The sequence below is a fragment of the Anomaloglossus baeobatrachus genome, chromosome 2, assembly GCF_048569485.1.
Source record: "Anomaloglossus baeobatrachus isolate aAnoBae1 chromosome 2, aAnoBae1.hap1, whole genome shotgun sequence".
NCBI lineage: Eukaryota > Metazoa > Chordata > Amphibia > Anura > Aromobatidae > Anomaloglossus > Anomaloglossus baeobatrachus.
Genome location: NC_134354.1, coordinates 86,188,201 through 86,209,371, shown reverse-complemented (window position 1 = coordinate 86,209,371; position 21,171 = coordinate 86,188,201). Strand labels below are relative to the sequence as shown.

Below are 21,171 nucleotides of genomic sequence, written 5' to 3'. Positions count from 1 at the left end.
GGGGAGGGATTTCTCTCCCTCTCTCCTCCATAGCCGGCTATTGCGACTCTCGCTCTGCACGCATGGTACACCGGTGTGCCGCGAGTTACACCGGTGTGCCGCGAATGCAGTGCTGTTTTTCTCTCGCCCCATTCACTTGAATGGGTGCGAGAGAAAAGAGTCTCGCATTACACCCGCAGCATGCTGTGATTGTTTTCTCGGTCCGATTAGGGCTGAGAAAATAATCGCTCATGTGCGCTGACACACAGGCTAGAATTGGTCCGAGGGGAATGCGATGTTTAATCGCACTCCAATCGCACTGATTTTCTCGCCGTGTGGCTTAGGCCTAAGTGACACATCGCTGGAATAACGGTCTCTGTCTCTACATTATGCCGTTATCAGATGGGGAAGCAAAAACCTGGTGACCGATTCCCTTTAACACTGCAACGTATAAGAAGCTTTTTAATTTATTTATCAATCTGTGGAAAACACTGATGACACTGATGGTAAATACGGATAGAAGGGCCGCCTACTGATGACACTTTTTCATGTATGTGTTTAACCAAGGCTGTGTGAATGAGGCCTAAGGCTATTGTCGCGGGCGGGGAGGAGGGTGCCGGCACCGCGCTCACCCCTCTGCTCGGGTCCGGCTGCTGCTGCTGCTCAGTGGTGGCTCGGGCGGTGGGCCGGATCCCGGGGGTTCTCGAGCAGCACTCCTCGCCCGTGAGTGAAAAGGGGATTTTGTTGGGGAGATTGTTTATTGTCCGTGACGCCACCCACGGTTGTGGCGATTTTGTAGCACCACCGCTGCTCAATATGGGGATCCCGGGAGTGGTGATGTGGAGCAGCCAGGTGTTGTGTAGCCCCTCCGTGGGTAGGGGTTGGTGATCCCGGGGCCCGGTGATGGGGTGGAAGGGTGCAGGGCCTGGTGGGCGCAGGGATGCGGGGGCAGCGCTGTGCCTTGCGGCACTGTGGTACTCACTCAGCCTGAGACGTTGACACAGTTTTACGGTAAACCACACGGCTGGAAAGACGGTTCCCACGGACGGCTGCACTTGCTCTCCCAGCAGGTAACGGTGATGTCCCTCTGACCTGCACCTGATGTTTCTAAGTTGGTAGCGATGGGTTCCCACCGGTAACCCGCTCCCCGGCTTGGATATGGGCCGGAGGAGCCCTACTTTGCCCGCAGACGCTGGCCCCGAGGAACTGGTGCCCTGGCGGTGGCGGTGTTCCTCACTAATGGTTGGACGGTTGTCTTCAATCGGGACTTGGTTGTTGGGGGATCGACGTCCCCTTCACTGACGGATTCGGCAAATCATGGCGACTCCTAGCCTTGCCGGGGTCCGAGAGGCCCCTGCCCTGGTGCTGACTGTCCTTCGTATACTGCTCCAGACCGCCGGGCCACTACTCGACCGCAGTCCTTCCAGCAACCTCCGAGCAGTCCCCCCTCCAGACGATCACCGCTGTTGCTGACCTTGCTGACCTGTCCTGCACTTAGCTGTACTCACTCAGGCCCTTCTACGCTCCCTTTTGTTCCTTTTCTTCTTTACTCACTACTACTTCACTTTCACTTAGCTCCTTTACCACTTCCTTCTACTTCACTCCCCTAAACTGCACTGCCTGGTTCCTCCCGCCTCCAGGGCTGTGTACTCCTCGGTGGGCGGAGCCAACCGCCTGGCCCACCCCCTGGTGTGAACATCAGCCCCTGAAGGAAGGCAACAAGGATTTTGGTAGCTTAGATGTTCCTGACTGGGATGTAGGGTGTGGTGGTGTAGTGACCTGTGACCCCTGGCTTGCCCAGGGCGTCACATTCCCCCTTAGCAAAATGCAGACCGTCCGCGGGCTGCCGTCCAACACCGGTTTTATTTTTCTGTAAAATGTAAAAATAACATGTAAAACATAACATCATCCCACAACGGGAGGCACATTACTTAAACGTTACTAAACAGTTTTACGGGTACGGTTTCCGCTCTCTCCCACCCAAGCAACCTGGCCCTGATGCTGCCCCTAAAGCCCAGGCAGCACCCCTTGACCCACAGTCCAGCACAAGTCACCCGAGCGGGATCTGTCCTTTCCCTCCAGAGGGTAGCCACCGGTTCCTTTGGTGGCTGGGCCCCAGCCTGCTCTGCTGAGGGCCCTCCCTCCAACCTGCCTCTCCGGAGGCGGCAACTGCGGAAAACGGTACGGTAAAACAACATATTTACAAGCCACTTAACGTTTGTGGTTGCCCTGCAAGTTCACGGGCTTGTCCATGGATAGTTCCCATGCAAACTTTTTAAACGGTCCCCACGGGGACAACGGTGCCGACTCCGGCCGGTTCAATCACATAGATAATCTGGTGAAGTACTCGGTATCATTTCACTTATCATTTTCAACTTTTTAAACTTTTTAAACAACACTCACAAAGGTGGTCCCAACGGGGACTGGACAACGGTGCTCCGCTGCCCTACTCCAGGCCTTCAGCTTCATCCGAGGGAGGGGGTGCAGGACTCACTCTGCTCTCCTGGCTGCCCCTTAGTTTCACATCCAGGGCAAACCACCCCCTCTCTCCGCAGTGTCGGGTGTACTGAACAATTTCTCCCGGCATTAGGTTGCGGCCGGGATGCTCCTCAGGCAGGTGGGCATTCACATCCCGTCGGGCTACAAACACTTCGGCCTCCAGGCCCGGTTCATAGATAAACCCGTAGCCCCGGCGGACATCAAACCGCCTCACCTGCCCCTCGTACAGCAGACCCCGGACACGGAACGGGGCCTGACGGAGATTCTCCTTTTCTCGGATAGCCCGGGCCACCAGCTCGGCCTTCTTCCTCTCCCTCTCTCCGATCTCCAGGCCCAGCGGTACCGGCTCCCTGTCCCAATACGGCGCTGCTGCGAGTTCCGGCGCACGGGTCGGGCCCCGCGGGACATCCTGGACGTTGCCCACTGTCAGGAATCTGGGCGGCGTGTCCCGCGGTGTCTTGGCCTTGGGCGCTGCCTTGCAGCAACAACCCGGCGCTACCTCAGCCGAGGTGTGGGGGGATGGGCACAGGGGCTTTCCGCGGCTTGGCCTTCGGCTCGGAACGGGTCATCGGCTCCGGCTCGGGGAACTTTTCAGGGGCTGCCTCCGGTGCAGACTTCGGGGCCTTCCACGGCAACACCTCCGGCTTGCTACGGGCTCCGGCTACAGGTCGGCCCGCCGGGGCGGGCATGCTGGGTATCGCTACCGGTTGCGGTGGCAGCGGGCCTAGTGGCGGGGTCACGGCCTCCGAGACGGGTGGCGAAGAAGGCAGCGGAGGGAGAGGGCTTGGACCGGGTCCCTCAGCCGCAGCGACCGGTCCCTCGGGGACATAGGGGCGTGGGTCACTCACCCTCCCTTCCTCCGCCTCCTCCTCGCGTCTCCGCACGGTGGCTATAACGTCCGCCATGTCGGTCTCCCACTCCTCCAAGAGGAGCTGCATCTTGACCTGCAGCCTTAGGTGGAGCTGTGCGGTCCGGATTTCCACCCACACTGCGGTTCCCGCGGGGGCCACGGTGTTTCGGGACGGCATCCACATAGCGACTTCTTCTTCCAGGAACGGAGTGACTGCAGAGTCCTGGCGTCCCTGCTTTTATAGCTGCGGTTACATGCCGCCAGCCGCCATCGCGTCCCCCTTAGCTTCTCTCCGGCCACTCCTCTATTGGGGCGGAGTTTTGGCCTTCGCGCCTCTGCTACTCGAGAAGACGCTCGAGCGGGAACTTTTCGCGCCAAAGATGGCGACTTCTGGAAATTTTCAGCCGGATACCTCCGGCGGTTACAAGGCGCACCTCTACCCAACGGCAGAGCGGTAAGATCCTGTTCGTGACGCCAAGTTGTCGCGGGCGGGGAGGAGGGTGCCGGCACCGCGCTCACCCCTCTGCTCGGGTCCGGCTGCTGCTGCTGCTCAGTGGTGGCTCGAGCGGTGGGCCGGATCCCGGGGGTTCTCGAGCGGCACTCCTCGCCCGTGAGTGAAAAGTGGATTTTGTTGGGGAGATTGTTTATTGTCCGTGACACCACCCACGGTTGTGGCGATTTGTAGCACCACCGCTGCTCAATATGGGGATCCCGGGAGTGGTGATGCGGAGCAGCCAGGTGTTGTGTAGCCCCTCCGTGGGTAGGGGTTGGTGATCCCGGGGCCCGGTGATGGGGTGGAAGGGTGCAGGGCCTGGTGGGCACAGGGACGCGGGGGCAGCGCTGTGCCTTGCGGCACTGTGGTACTCACTCAGCCTGAGACGTTGACACAGTTTTACGGTAAACCACACGGCTGGAAAGACGGTTCCCACGGACGGCTGCACTTGCTCTCCCAGCAGGTAACGGTGATGTCCCTCTGACCTGCACCTGATGTTTCTAAGTTGGTAGCGATGGGTTCCCACCGGTAACCCGCTCCCCGGCTTGGATATGGGCCGGAGGAGCCCTACTTTGCCCGCAGACGCTGGCCCCGAGGAACTGGTGCCCTGGCGGTGGCAGTGTTCCTCACTAATGGTTGGACGGTTGTCTTCAATCGGGACTTGGTTGTTGGGGGATCGACGTCCCCTTCACTGACGGATTCGGCAAATTATGGCGACTCCTAGCCTTGCCGGGGTCCGAGAGGCCCCTGCCCTGGTGCTGACTGTCCTTCGTATACTGCTCCAGACCGCCGGGCCACTACTCGACCGCGGTCCTTCCAGCAACCTCCGAGCAGTCCCCCTCCAGACGATCACCGCTGTTGCTGACCTTGCTGACCTGTCCTGCACTTAGCTGGACTCACTCAGGCCCTTCTACGCTCCCTTTTGTTCCTTTTCTTCTTTACTCACTACTACTTCACTTTCACTTAGCTCCTTTACCACTTCCTTCTACTTCACTCCCCTAAACTGCACTGCCTGGTTCCTCCCGCCTCCAGGGCTGTGTACTCCTCGGTGGGCGGAGCCCACCGCCTGGCCCACCCCCTGGTGTGAACATCAGCCCCTGGAGGAAGGCAACAAGGATTTTGGTAGCTTAGATGTTCCTGACTGGGATGTAGGGTGTGGTGGTGTAGTGACCTGTGACCCCTGGCTTGCCCAGGGCGTCACACTATGTTCACACAGGGCATGTTTTACTGTGTTTTTGGTGCATTTTTGAGGTCACAAAGATGCATCTAAATGCATGCATTTCCTTTCCCCAGCCAAGTGTATGAGATTTCTATTTTGCTGTACCCACTGGGCATCTTTTTTTGGCTGCATCTTGGCTGCATTTTTGAAGATGCAGCATGTCAATACTTTTTGAGTTTTTGAGCCCTTCCATTGGGCAAAAACGCATGTGTTGTTTGATGCGTTTTTGCTGTGGGTGTGTTTTTTGGGGCCAAAAACGCTGCATCTTTGTGGTTAAGAAAAGATGCAGTGTGTGAACATAGCCTAAGATTGTGTGGTTTTTAAAATGAAAACTCATAGACTTTGCTGGTGAAGCAAAGTCATGCAGTTTTCTGAACAGAAACGCATCCCAAAAACGCGGTAAAAACGCCTAGTGCGCACATACCCTAAGAGTCACTTATGCTCAAGGAAAGATCACATTAATATCAGATGACAACGATATCCTTTGTTGAACGGAGTTGGCAACAGCTTTCATTATTCTTACAATATATTTTTTGTAAACCAGGTATTTAAGACATAATGTGTTCTCAGATAGTCTGAAACAGTATGCCACTACTAGACTGCCGGCAATGGCGGACACAGACTGAACAGAGCCTCTGTGCAAGATCATTATGCACAATTGCTTCTGCTTTGGATGTAGTAGTGGACCCCCTTAGCTCTTCGGACCCTGTGCAGCTGTACAGGTTGCACCAATCGCATGTCCATCCCGACTCCTCCCGATGCTGTGTGACTCCTCCCTCCTTTGTGCTGTGAGCCCTCCACCCAGTGCTGTGTGCCCTCCACCCAGCGCAGTGAGCCACCCCCCCAGTGCTATATGTCAACTCAGGGCTGTCCATGCTCCCCTTGGTGAAGTCTGTGCTCTCCCAGTCCTGTCCATGTCCCCTAGTCCTGTCCATGCCACCCAGTGCTGTCTGTGCTGCCGCCAGTACTGTTTGAACCCCAGGCCCTCCTGTGATGTATATTCCCCCAGCGTCTCCTGCAATTTATGTGCCCCACCTTCTCCAGTGAAGTATAGGTACCCCAGCTCCTCTTGTGATGTATATGCCCCCAGTCACTTCTGTTATGTATGCGCCCCCAGAGTCTCCTGTGATGTATATGCCCTCAGTGTGTCCTGTGATGTATATATGCCCCTAGGCTTTCCTGTGATGTATATATGCCCCCAGCCCCTTTTGTGATGTATATTTGCCCCCCGCGTCTCCTATGTGATGTATATGATTTACCAATTTGTTGACAGACCTCCAGATCGAGACGGACCTGGAAAAGCAATTGTGAGAAGTAATATGATCAATATCACTGAACATCACAGCCAAACCAAAGAGAAGTAGCTCCAGCTACCACAGTAGGGGTAAGTTAATTAATTGTTTGACAAAATATATTACTGTGAATTTGAAGCTGATAATTTTTTGCAGCCCCCAAAGTTTTGTAGAAATTTCCAAATGGCTCCCGCAGAAAAAAAGTTCCCCACCCCTGTTCTAAAACAGCTACATTTAGACAATAACATCTTCAGGGGCGGCAAGGCACTGGACGCCCTCTTACAGTGACATCAAATAATAAAATCAGTTTGCCTGCCAATCCCAGCCTCAGCAGCAGCTCTATGGAGCTGGTTTGGGTCCTTATTGCCAGTCTGCAGTGACATTATAACTATGGTGCATATGATCGCTGTAGTCCATGGGTGAGCAATGAATTTTCCCAATCAGCCACACTTAAGGCGGCGTTACACGCAACGACGGATCTAACGATATATCGCTGGGGTCACGGATTCCGGGATGCACATCCGGCATAGTTAGCGACGTCGTTACGTGTGACAGCAAGGAACGACCGTTAACGATGGAAAATAATCACCTTGTCGTCCATCGTTGACACGTCGTTCATTTCTAAAAAATCGTTGATTGTTGAGGACGCAGGTTGTTCGTCGTTCCCGAGGCAGCACATATCGCTACGTGTGACACCTCGGGAACGACCAACTGCAGCTTACCTGCGGCCGCCGGCAATGCGGAAGGAAGAAGGTGGGCGGGATGTTACGGCTGCTCATCTCCGCCCCTCCGCTTCTATTGGGCGGCCGCTTAGTGACGTCGTTGTGACGCCGCACGAACCGCCCCCTTAGAAAGGAGGCGGTTCGCCGGCAACAGCGACGACGCTAGGCAGGTAAGTATGTGTGACGGCTCCAAACGATTTTGTGCGCCACGGGCAGCGATTTGCCCGTGACACACAAACGACGGGGGCTTTCACCAGCGATATCGCTGCGTGTAACACCCCCTTTAATTCTTTACTTGTTACTTGTTTTATATTGACTTTTATCACTTAATATTGAGCTGCTGCTGACAATACATAGTACGATAAGGCTTATCATAACTTGCATTATTACCTGCAGCAGCTGAGCAAAACCATATAATTTACTGCTTTTAATAACAGTAAATCATACAGCTTCAGTTATGTAATCCTTGTACCTTGATTAACAGCTCTCAACACAATATGATGTCCCAAAGCCCTACTCACAGTATGATGTCACGACACGGCCCCTCAAACAGTATTATGTCCCCCTAAAGCCCCCTATACAGTATGATGTCCTCACACAGCCCCTTTACCCAGTATAATGTTCCCTCTTTCCAACACATAGTGATGTAAAAAAATGAAAACAAACAATTAATCACGCCTGCTGTGCTTTCAGATGCACAAGCTCAATGATGGAAGAGGCAGCGGTCAGCGACAGCAACGGATGCAATATGCTAATGACCCCCGACTCGGGCTCTGCTGCGAGCGTGAGCCGAGTGTCATGCGTCTGTGACCCGATCTTGTGATCGAGTCACAGCTGTGAAGCTGAGGATGGGCACTGCGGAGGAGAGGGAGGGGTTCATCCCTCCCATCTCCTTCACCGTCAGCCTGTGCGTATATCGCACTGCACTGGGATAACCTCCGAGTGCAGTCCGATGTATCTCTCGCACCCATTCACTTGAATGGGTGCGAGTGATACGGCTCTCGCAGGAAATCACAGCATGTTGCGAATTTTCTCATATCCAGAATCTGGATGAGAAAAGCTGACCAACTGCTCTCCCTCATTGACTAACATTGGTCAGAGTGCAATGCGAGATTTTCTCTCATTCCACTCATCCGTTTTTAATGCTCTTGTGAGCGTACCCAAAGTGAGACATCGGGCGGAGAGCAGTTACGTAGTGCCGAACACCACTGCATACAGCTTTTTGGCTGTCCCGTTCCGCTGGCTGCATCAGCATTTGCAAAGAGTCACATGTGGCCCGTGAACCGCACTTTGTCCACGCTTGCTGTAGGAGGCACAAGCAATTGAGTCCAGATATTGTCTGCAGCTGTAATGGTCGCTGTAGTCGTGACATCACCACTGCAGCCAGTCAACATAGACCATGAGCCGCCATGGAGAGCAGGCACTGGAGCAGGGGTGGGAATTATTACAGATGGGCAAATAGTGAAATATTCGGGTTCTAATTAACCTACCCGAATACCTAGTACTATTCTGGTATTTGTCATGAATAACAAATCTAATGCAAGTCAATGAAGAGCCCGAGCATTCTCCTAGGAAATGTTCAACAAAAATGCTCCAGTTCCACATTGACTTGCATTAGTTTCGTTTTTCATGACGAATACTGGAATACTACTCAGTATTCAGATAGCCTAATCCAAGCCCGAATATTTCACTATTCACCCATCTCTAGCCAATTTTATTTTTTGCAACCAAGAAAAAAAATATGAATGCAACAGGCACTCAGGCAGGATTATTAAGAGATTTTATTTTATTTTATCATTGGATAGTTTATAAAGAGGGAGAATAAATATCAGGTGTGATCCTGCTACAGATGTATTTAATTTACTTTCTTAGGCAGCATGCAGAGCGCACGAATTCTGCAGGCACCATGCGCTTCAGAACGCAGCTTTTCAGCTGCGCTCTGAAGCGGACCTTTTGTGTGCGGTGCAGAGCGCACATAGCCTTAGGCCTCTTTCACACATCCGTGAAAAACACATGTTTTTGAGTGACTTGATAAAGGTGCGTATCTCCCTAGGTTTTTAGCACACGTGTGATCTCCGTGTGCTATCCGTGATAATACACGGAGGTCAGGCACTTATACTCACCTGTCCATGGTGCTGAAGTCTCCATATCTATGAGCATAATTAGCCGGCCTGGAAGCAGGAGACAGCAGCGACTGAACACAGCATCGCTGGAGACGGGTGAGTTTAAATAGCTTTTTATTTTAAATGTACATGATTTTTCTGGTACGTGTCACACAGATCACACGATAGTGTGGTCCACGTGATCTCAGTGATGCCATAAAAAAACGGACTTGTCGCTGTGCAGAAACATGGACACGCGTGTACGCCGCACGGAAACACGTCAGTGACAAATCACTGATGTGTGCGCAGACCCATTGATTTTAATGGGTCTGCACATGTGTGTAATTTTGGTACGTATGAAAACCGCAACCTACGTACCGTACGTGTGAAGGGGCCTTACATTGCACCACTAATTCCACACACAGTACATCATCATGGTTCCCATTGGGGCTCACAATCGAAATTCCTTATTAGTATATACGGTAGTTAGAGTGTGGGAGGAAACTGGAAAACCTGGAGGAAACCCACGCAAACACGGGGAGAACGTACAAACTCCTTACAGAAGTTATGATGTTATTTGAAATCGAGATCCTCAGTGTTGCAGGGCAACAGGGCTAACCACTGAGCTACCCTTCACAACAATGCTAACCACTGAGCTACCCTTCGCAACATTGCTATCCACTGAGCTACTCTGAGCAATAATGCTGACCACTGAGCTCCCATGAGCAACAATGCTGACCACTGAGCTATCCTGAACAACAATGTTAACCACTGAGCTACAGTGCTAACCACTGAGCTTCCCTGAGCAACAATGCTAACCACTGAGCTATCCTGAGCAACAATGCTAACCACTGAGCCACTACTCTTCCCCTTTAGATGACATTCTGACTGGTGACTCGATAAATTCAATTAATATCTAGTACAATAAATAGCCCACAATGCAGCTAGCTCAGGGCAGGAGTCTTGGTGGTCCAGCCGGATATTCTGGTCCCAGTATAGACTGTCAACACGGACTTTTGTAAACCTGAAATGTGGTTGCCAGTTGCTTATCCGGGGTTTGTGGATGCGATTGAAATGTGGAAAGAGTCTACGTGATACAAAATAAGAAAGAATATCCCCACTGACTTGTAAAGTGCTGTGGAATACTGTATGTTGGCGCTATAGAAATGAAAAATATTTCTCCTAATTAAATTTTCTTTTTCATCTTGCAGAAGATTATACTCTTTGCTGGCTAAAAAATGGAAGGAACTAGCAGTCATGGTAAGAAATTTTTTTTTCTTCATTTCTTCTTCAATTTGATTAATGATTCTACAACATATGTACAATTCCCAAATATCCGAATACAGGATAGAATAATGGTAATTGATGAATACTGCGGTGTATTTTCCTGGGACGGTATTTGACTCAATACATTTAGGACTTGTTCACACATCTGTGTCCAATTTTATGTCTTCTAAACAAAAACACAGATCTATAAAAAGCAGCATATAGATGGCTTACTTGTGCAATATTTTATTTATCACCTTAATAGACTAGTGCAGTCGTGTCTGAGATCCAAAAAAGACCAGAATTTCTCATGCAGTAAGTTTTTCGTATTGGTGATGTGACACTATTCCCATTGACTCTATGGGCTGGTAGATGTGTTTTTTGAAAGATCAGCACACAGTCAAGAAAACAGGTGTGAATAAGCCCTGATGCATGGCTGCTGGGAGTTGGATATTATCGCCTTATAAAAGACTAGCTGGGTATCTATTGGTTGCTTTTCCTTCTCCTGTCTTCCATCTCACATAAAATTTCTTGGGAATTTGAGGTTGTGCTGTGGATATTTAAATCTGCATTGAGCTCTATGGCTATGGGCCCATGGGGAAAGTGTCCTGCGGATGTATGTGCAGGACATTCCGCAGGAGCTCCCAGAAAACCGCAGCACAACTTTGTCTGTTTCCATGCTGCGGTTTATTTGTGGAATGTCCTGCGGATATGCTACGGTCATTCTGCATTGAAGATACAGTACCATGGCTTCGGCACTGCATCCTCAATGCAGAACAAGTGCTGGAGTGATGGGGGTGTTCATACTTGCCTCCATCACGCAGCACTTCACTTTACGGCCGTGTCTGCTCTGTGCAGGAGAAGGTGGGCAGACCTGAACTAGCTCCGGCTGTAACGTGACCGGAGCTCGTGCTGGCCCCACCCACCACCTCCTGCTGCCTGCTCCCGGCTCCACCGCGTTCCTCTGCACTGGAGGAAGTGACTCCAGTGTCTGCTATCAAGGCAGGAAGTATGGGATCCTGCGGAAAAATCCGCAAGAATAATTCACATGCTGCAGATTTTTCTGCAGGGAAATCTGCATTATTTCCTCTGCGGAAAAAAATGCAGCATGGGCAAAGCACTCCCAAAATGCCATAGAAATGGCTGGGGACTCGCTGTACTACGGATTTTTGATAAATCCATGGAATTTCCGCGAAAAAATTGCGGCAAATTCCGTGAATTTTCCGCAGCGTGGGCACATAGCCTTACTTTGTAGAAACTGTGGTCTGTTTTGGTTGTGGTTAACGTGAAATAACTACAGATGTTTTTCTGCAGCGTGTTCAGACAGCCATATTGAAAAATAGTTCACAAATAGAGGATGTGACGGGCTCCGTATTCAGCTCCGTGTGTTTATCCACATTGTGGGCAGGTGTTATGAACCCGAATAGTGCATGCTTCAATCTTTTCCACATAGACCATCGGTTCATGTGGAAAAAATTCCCATGTGTACACTGGCTATAATGAGTCCGTGTGGTCTCAAAGTTCGGGCAATGGTGCAAACAGACTGGAAGCAGACCATATATACTCTTCTCAATGAGCCCTAATGGGAGACATCTAATTTGCCTAAATATTTCACCCGCAGTATGGTTACGTGGCCTGAAGTTTGATTTTTTTTTTTTAACTTAACTAGGCAACTCAGGCCCGCTATCTCAGCAGTCAGTGCTTTTGTCCCAACTTCCTCTCACCTGTCGTCGCTGCGCTGTAGCTCCTCCTCTTCAGGGGCGTAAATTAAATTAATCGTTTCCTCAAGTCTCAGTCTCGTAACTTTCTTGTCTGTAGGCAGCAGCTCTACCAATGAGCCGTAGCCCAAGCGAGAGACATAGGAGGATTTGATAATCTTGACCTGTATTGCAGGCAGGGAACCAAGAAGCAGATTATAAAGCTACAAAGAGATACATTCGTATATAGCTGTGTATCTCTATGTCCCTGCATTATAGAGGTTTAGAAAAAGTCAGTTTTTTTGTTCATATAAAACTACTATAATATAATGAGAAATACTTATAAAAATGTCATATTTATTCTCTTTCTGCTCCTTCACCTTATGTTTGAAGAAGCTCCACAGATGCTCAATAAGGGTTAGGTCTTGAGACGCTTGGACAGTCCAGCATCTTTACCCTCCGTTTCTTTAGCAAGGCAGTGGTCGTCTTGGAGGTCTGTTTGGGGTCATTATCATGTTGAACTACAAAGCGAGGGGATCATGCTTGCTTCAGTATGTTACAGTACATATTCGCATTCATGGCTCCCACAATGAACTGTAGCTCCCCACAGCCAGCAGCACTCATGTAGCCCCAAACCATGACACTCCCACCACCATTATTGACTGTAGGGAGGACACCTTTTTCTTTGTAGTCTTCACCTGGTTGCTGCCACACACACTTGACATCATCTGAACCAAATAAGTTTCGTTTGGTTCCAGAAATCCATGTCCTTAGTCTCAATAGAAAGGAAAAACACATAGACCAGCTCGGGCGTTTGGAAAACTAAGGGTGCCGTGCACAGAAGTCCTCTACCGGATACCAGGCAAAAGACTGAAGAAAATGAGTTGGAATCAAGCATCCGTAGTCAATAATAGATAAAACTTGGTATAACACTCACCACTGGAGGTGGTACTGCGGTGAGCAAAGGTGGACCCACTGGACCACAGGAGGACCCCAGGCTTACCCTTTAGTGGGAAAGGCTTGACTAAGCACCCACCATGAGGCGGACGCCAGGTGTTACTCCCAGGGAAGTGACCAGACTGTGGCAACTGACCCTCTGGGCAAGAGCAGATACAGGAGCAGATAGTCTCTGGTATAGCAGGGACCTTAGGGATAGCTGAGACTCGAGGCACGGCTGGGTTGGACAGGCACAGTCTCTGGTATAGCAGGAGCCACAAAATTAGCTGAGGCTGGAGGCACAACCAGGTTGGACAGGCACAGTAAGCCGCAGAGGCCAGGGGACAAAAAGGAACATAATACACTGTAACAGAAGCACAGTGGTCAAGGTAACCTGAAAACCAGCTGGCTAGGGCAAACACTAACTAAAATATTACATTGATCAGACACCTCCCCTAGTGGGAGAGAAACGCTGGTGGAAGGGATAGGTTGGCTGGTCTTTGTTTGATAGTTTTCTTCTTAGACTCGGATCCGGTGACCTGAACATACATCACAGAGGGTTCCAGAATACTTAGAAATTGCTATCCCCCCTTCATGAAGTCACTGGTAGTTGGTAGACAGGCAGGAGACAGGATCGAATCGCAGGATGGTACCTCGGCATGCTTGGATGGATGGGTTTTCACCAAACTCTTCTCGTGACATCTCAGCCCCCAATAGAGTACCTCACCAGATTTCCAGTCCAGAACAGATTCATGGGCACAGATCCAAGGCAGACCTAGAAGAAAAGGACAAGGCAAATTGGAAAGAACGACGAAGGAGCTCTTCTCCGAATGTGCCTCTCCCACATGCAGTTCCATAGGCTCAGAGATTAAACATATGGGTTCGGACAGGAGCATTCCATCCACACACAGCACTGTCAGCGGACTCCGAAGGCGTCGGATAGGAATCTGGAAATGCTCCACCACAGCTCATTGAATGAAACTTCCCACAGAACCAGAGTCCAGATGAGCCGTTTCAGAGAACAGTTCTCCTCCATACAAAATGGACACAGACAAGGCCAATGAAGAGAGGAACTGTTTCCATGAAAGAGACCCCTCCTACCAAGCCAAGGTAAGAAGGCTCGGGTCTTAGGGGATAGGCCTGGATGAAGTGCTTAGCTCCTCCACAGTAGAAGCACAACCCCAAAGCTTGGCGATGTTCTTGTCGCTGTTCCCCTATTTTGATGTCATCCACTTACATGGGCTCGGGAGCCAGGGTGGAAGCTTAAGCTTGAGGGGCTAACAGTTTTTAGAAGGCCAGAGCCAAACGCGTAGACCTCCTTTCACGGGAGACTTCCTTGGATCGTTCCTGAATCCTGCGATCGACCCATGGGGTTAAAAAGATAAGATCATCCAAAGAAATGGGAATGTCACGACCAGCCAGTTCACCTTTGATCTTCCCGGATAAACCTTCCCAAAAGGGGGACACCAGAGCCTGATTATTCCATCTGAGTTCAGAAGAGAGGGTACAGAATTGAACTGCATATTGACCCATATTGGGGGGTATGTACAGGGGACAATGTCTATAGTTCGTGACGCCACCCACGGTGCATAGTAAGAGGAAGTACCATTGCTGCTGATGGGAGTGCCCGGTGGCGATAGAATGGGCAGCCAGGTGTTTAACCCCTCCGTGGGTAGGGGGGAATGCCCCGGGACTCGGTGATGATGGTGGGGGAGTGCCATTGGGGAGGTAAGGGTCACTGCGTACTCACTCAGTCCAATAACGCTGACACTGACAACTTGTAAACCAAAGTTCTGAGCACCGCTGCTGCTGGGGGAGCATGTTTTGGGTCCTGTTTTAAAGGTGCTGCCTGTTGATCTGTGACCTTTTCCTGACACTGTGTCTTTACTCTGTTTGGATCCCAGTAGTGTAGAACTAGCGGGTGGAGAACGGATCTTGAAGGCTCCTTCCTCGTCAGGTGAATTGACAGGGCGCCTGAAGCTACTCCCTGCTCTAGGGTCCTCGTACTCCGCCATGCCCTGGCCCCTGCCTGGAGATGGCACAATGCCACCGTTTGCCCTCCTTGGCAATGCCGTGCCCCTTGTCACGATCCCCTGCGACCGGGGTTCCAGCTCCTACCAGGCCCAGACCAACGTCTGCCACCTAGTAGTCTCAAGGAGCCCTGCTCCTAACCTCCTCATACTTCCACCTCCAACGCTACTTCACCACACACTCAACTGCTCCTGACCCCCCTTAACCAATCCCCAAGTTGGGGGCCCTATTCCACTCAGGCCGACCACAGGTGTGTCTGATGGGTGTGGTGCAAAGTGTTCCTAGGATTTTACTTTACCTGCTGTTCTTGGCAACACCGTTTGTTAAAGACCCGTAACCAAGGAGGAGTTGGGTACTGTGCAGAAGGGCAGATTGCACAATACCCTGTGACGTCCCGATAGTCCAGGATGTCACATTAGCGCAGCTGTAGAAGAGAGGATGCAGCAGACACAACACTGCCCTACTTATCAAAGACTCTTCGGTAGATCTTCAGGAATTCCAGAATATCAGCGGTAATTAGGTAATTTCTTTCCTATAGAGGATTGACACACATGAGTTTCCCCACCAAGGTGCGATATCAGGCACGCCACCTTGGATCGGTCTGAAGAAAACTGGTGGGTCAGCAGTTCAAAGTGCAGGGTGCACTGGTTGATGAAACCCCAGCATTGCTTGGGGGTCACCATCAAAGTGAAGTGGAGCAGCCAGACGAGGTACGCATACAAGCAGATTGGTGGCTGGGGTGTTCAGGCGGAGATTCACAGGCTGTAGATGGGCCAAAATCTGACTTTGTTGTTCCCGCATCTGCGACATGTCTTGATACAGTGCCTACAAGTAGTATTCAACCCCCTGCAGATTTAGCAGGTTTGATAAGATGCAAATAAATTAGAGCCTGCAAACTTCAAACAAGAGCAGGATTTATTAACAGATGCATAAATCTTACAAACCAACAAGTTATGTTGCTCAGTTAAATTTTAATAAATTTTCGACATAAAAGTGTGGGTCAATTATTATTCAACCCCTAGGTTTAATATTTTGTGGAATAACCCTTGTTTGCAATTACAGCTAATAATCGTCTTTTATAAGACCCGATCAGGCCGGCACAGGTCTCTGGAGTTATCTTGGCCCACTCCTCCATGCAGATCTTCTCCAAGTTATCTAGGTTCTTTGGGTGTCTCATGTGGACTTTAATCTTGAGCTCCTTCCACAAGTTTTCAATTGGGTTAAGGTCAGGAGACTGACTAGGCCACTGCAACACCTTGATTTTTTCCCTCTTGAACCAGGCCTTGGTTTTCTTGGCTGTGTGCTTTGGGTCGTTTTCTTGTTGGAAGATGAAATGACGACCCATCTTAAGATCCTTGATGGAGGAGCGGAGGTTCTTGGCCAAAATCTCCATGTAGGCCGTGCTATCCATCTTCCCATGGATGCGGACCAGATGGCCAGGCCCCTTGGCTGAGAAACAGCCCCACAGCATGATGCTGCCACCACCATGCTTGACTGTAGGGATGGTATTCTTGGGGTCGTATGCAGTGCCATCCAGTCTCCAAACGTCACGTGTGTGGTTGGCACCAAAGATCTCGATCTTGGTCTCATCAGACCAGAGAACCTTGAACCAGTCTGTCTCAGAGTCCTCCAAGTGATCATGAGCAAACTGTAGACGAGCCTTGACATGACGCTTTGAAAGTAAAGGTACCTTACGGGCTCGTCTGGAACGGAGACCATTGCGGTTACTTATGGTATTGACTGAAACCAATGTCCCCACTGCCATGAGATCTTCCCGGAGCTCCTTCCTTGTTGTCCTTGGGTTAGCCTTGACTCTTCGGACAAGCCTGGCCTCGGCACGGGAGGAAACTTTCAAAGGCTGTCCAGGCCGTGGAAGGCTAACAGTAGTTCCATAAGCCTTCCACTTCCGGATGATGCTCCCAACAGTGGAGACAGGTAGGCCCAACTCCTTGGAAAGGGTTTTGTACCCCTTGCCGGCCTTGTGACCCTCCACGATCTTGTCTCTGATGGCCTTGGAATGCTCCTTTTGTCTTTCCCATGTTGACCATGTATGAGTGCTGTTCACAAGTTTGGGGAGGGTCTTAATTAGTCAGAAAAGGCTGGAAAAAGAGATAATTAATCCAAACATGTGAAGCTCATTGTTCTTTGTGCCTGAAATACTTCTTAATACTTTAGGGGAACCAAACAGAATTCTGGTGGTTTGAGGGGTTGAATAATAAATGAATAAACTTTTCTCAATTTAAAAAAAAAAAGAAATAACATTCTTTTTTGCTGCAGTGCATTTCACACTTCCAGGCTGATCTACAGTCCAAATGTCACAATGCCAAGTTAATTCCGAATGTGTAAACCTGCTAAATCTGCAGGGGGTTGAATACTACTTGTAGGCACTGTATATAAAGCTTCAAGAGGAACCTTAAGACCCACCTCTTCCAACAAGCCTACAACCTACAATAGCCCTCAGTCCAATAGACCACTGCGCAATCAGCTCTGTCCTCACCTACTGTACCATAACCCATTCCCTGTAGACTGTGAGCCCTCGCGGGCAGGGTCCTCTCTCCTCCTATTCCAGTCTGTTTTGTACTCTTAATGATTGTTGTACGTATACCCTTTTTCACTTGTAAAGCGCCATGGAATAAATGGCGCTATAATAATAAATAATAATAATAATAATATATTTCTGCCAGAGGTGGATGACCGGAGTCAGCGGAGTCCAGGGCCTGATTAAACTGTAACGCACGTGGCCGGAGGTGGTACTGCGGTGAACAAGGTGGACCACAGGAGGACATTCGATGCGAGGAATCCGATAGATCTGGTGTTCTGGGGAATTAGGAATATCTCTCTGGGCCCGAGGACAGGCTTCTCGTTCAGGAAAATCAATATGGATTTCTAGACTTAACTCACGAGCACCCACTGGCTTAAATGAGGGGTTTACTTTTGCAGCTTTCTTATGACTGTAAATCTGCCATTAGTAATTTGTATATATTGAAGATGGCTGATTTGATAAAGAATAAGGCCCTGTGCGCACTGGAAAACGGAATTTTCTTAAGAAAATTCCGCAGGGTCTGAAAGATTACCGCACCCCCGGTAAAAGACCGCGGCAAACCGCACTTGAAAACCGCATGCGGTTTGCCACGGTTTTACCGCGGTATTGTTCGCGGTATTGCCGCAGTTTGGCCGCGTGCGGATTGGTACATGTGCTTTAATGCATTTGATACAATAAAGCACATTGAAAAAAAAAAAAATCATTTCCTTCTGAGATAGAAAGCAGATAGATAAATAGACAGAAGAATAGATAGAGGGATAGAGTCCCTGTGAGCACACACTGCATTTCTCACGGTCGGGAGTGTGTTCACATTACCGGCCGTGGGAAATGACCGGTAATTACCTCTGCTGTCTCGTTGCGAGGCTGCATTCAGCGCTGTGTGTCAGTTGCGGGTGGATGCAAGCATCACATGACGTGGATTACGCCGGAGCTGTGTGTTTCGGGTGTGTTAATAAAGGGGTGAACCAGGAGCTTTTTTGTGTTTTATTTAAAATAAAGGATTTTTTGGTGTGTTTTATTTAAAATAAAGGATTTTTCGGTGTGTGTGTTTTTTCACTTTACTTACGGGTTGATCATGTCAGCTGTCTCATAGACGCTGCCATGATAAAGCCTGGACTTAATGGCGGCGGATCGCCACCACTAACTCCTTATATTACCCTGATCGCCACCACATCACGGCAACAGGAAGAGCCGGAAACACTCCGGGACTGCCGCATAATGGATGCGACAGTCCCGGGGCAGCTGCGGCTGATATTCTCGGCTGCGGGAGGGGGGAGGGAGGCGAGGGACATTAACCCTGCCCCTCGCCCTCCCCAGCCTGAGAATACCGGGCCGCCGCTTTGTGCTTACCTCGGCTGGACGCTAAAAATACGGCGGAGCCCACGTATTTTTTTTTTTTTCTATATGTCCGTTTGCTTTCTATGTGTATTCTACAGTCATGGCCAAAAGTTTTGAGAATGACACAAAAATTATATTTTCACATGATCTGTTGCCCTCTGTTTTTTAATTGTTTGTCTGATGTTTACATCACATGCAGAAATATAATTGCAATCATATTATGAGTACCAAAAGGTTATATTGACAGTTAGAATGAGTTATTGCAGCAAGTCAATATTTGCAGTGTCGACCCTTCTTCTTCAGGACCTCTGCAATTCTCCCTGGCATGCTCTCAATCAACTTCTGGACCAAATCCTGACTGATAGCTGTCCATTCTTGCATAAGCAATGCTTGCATTTTGCCAGAATTTGTTGGTTTTTGTTTGTCCACCCGTTTCTTGATGATTGGCCACAAGTTCTCAATGGGATTAAGATCTGGGGAGTTTCCAGGCCGTGGACCCCAAATCTCTGTTTTGTTCCATGAGCCATTTAGTGATCACCTTTGCTTTATGGCAAGGTGCTCCATTATGCTGGAAAAGGCATTGTTGGGCGCCAAACTGCTCTTGGACAGTTGGGAGAAGTTGCTCTTGGAGGACATTCTGGTACCATTCTTTATTCATGGCTGTGTTTTTAGGCAAGACTGTGAGCCGATTCCCTTGGCTGAGAAGCAACCCCACACATGAATCGTTTCAGGATGCTTAACAGTTGGCATGAGACAAGACTGGTGGTAGCGCTCACCTCTTCTTCTCCTAATAAGCTGTTTTCCAGATGTCCCAAACAATCAAAGTCGATTCATCTGAGAAAATGACTTTACCCCAGTCCTCAGCAGTCCACTCCCTGTACCTTTTGCAGAATATCAGTCGGTCCCTGATGTTTTTTCTGGAGAGAAGTGGCTTCTTTGCTGCCCTCCTTGAAACCAGGCCTTGCTCAAGCAGTCTCCGCCTCACAGTGCGTGCAGAAGCACTCACACCAGCCTGCTGCCATTGCTGAGCTAGCTCGGCACTGCTGGTAGTCCGATCCCGCAGCTGAAACAGTTTTAAGATACGGTCCTGGCGTTTGCTGGTCCTTCTTGTGCGCCCTGGAGCCTTTTTGGCAACAATGGAAGCTCTATCCTTGAAGTTCTTGATGATGCGATAGATTGTTGACTGAGGTGCAATCTTTGTAGCTGCGATACTCTTCCCTATTAGGCCATTTTTGTGCAGAGCAATGATGGCTGCACGTGTTTCTTTAGAGATAACCATGGTTAACTGAAGAGAAACAATGATACCAAGCACCAGCCTCCTTTTAAAGTGTCCAGTGGTGTCATTCTTACTTAATCATGATTGATTGATCGCCAGCCCTGTCCTCATCAACACCCACACCTGTGTTAATGGAACAATCACTAAAACAATGTTAGCTGCTCCTTTTAAGGCAGGAATGCAATCATGTTGAAATGTGTTTTGGGGTTAAAGTTCATTTTCTTAGCCAATATTGACTTTGCAAGTAATTGCTGTTAAGGTGATCACCCTTTATGACATTCTGGAGTATATGTAAATTGCCATTAGAAAAACTTAAGCAGTAGACTTTGTAAAAATTAATATTTGTAGCATTCTCAAACTTTTGGCCATGACTGTATGTGTCTGTGTGTGTTCTGTGTCTGTGTGTGAGTGTGATCTGTCTGTCTGTGTCTCTGTGTCTGTGGTGTGTGTGTGTGTTCTATGTCTGTGTCTCTGATCTGTGTGTGTTTACTCTCTGCTCCGCTTCCTCTTCCTGTCATAATGACATCAGTTCCCTGCAAACCGCAGGCAGCTATGTACATTACCGCAGGTAAAGCGCGAAATACTGCAGGGAATAACGCACGCAATGAACCGCACAGAATTTGCTGCCTGCGTTATTCCCTGCAGGATTTCACGATTACATTGCAGTCAATTGAGTGAAATGCCGCAGCTACCTGCGGAAAAGAAGTGGCATGCAATTGTTTTTGCTGCGGGAATCCCTCAGCAAAACATGCAGCTGTCAAAATCCGCCTAGTGCGCACAGCATTTTTTTTCCCATAGGTTTTGCTGGTGAATCACTGCAGAGATGTTATGAACCTTTTCTGCAGTGAAACATGCAGCAAAACCGCAGGAAATCCGCGGAAAAAAACGGCAAGTGCGCACAGGGCCTAAGACAGTTTTTAAATATTTTG

At 49.5% G+C, this 21,171-nt stretch overlaps 1 protein-coding gene across 5 annotated transcripts in view; it reads left to right on the top strand.

Annotated features, from left to right (window-relative positions):
* Positions 1 to 21,171, top strand: part of LOC142290977 (NACHT, LRR and PYD domains-containing protein 12-like) — a 1,131,354-nt gene that overhangs the window by 95,339 nt on the left and 1,014,844 nt on the right. For all 5 annotated transcript variants that reach the window (XM_075335136.1, XM_075335138.1, XM_075335137.1 and 2 more), the window contains exons 2-3: positions 6,314 to 6,424; positions 10,368 to 10,416. In XM_075335136.1, the coding sequence (XP_075191251.1) occupies positions 10,395 to 10,416 (22 nt within the window). In that variant the 5' untranslated portion in view covers positions 6,314 to 6,424; positions 10,368 to 10,394. The remainder of the gene's footprint in view (positions 1 to 6,313; positions 6,425 to 10,367; positions 10,417 to 21,171) is intronic.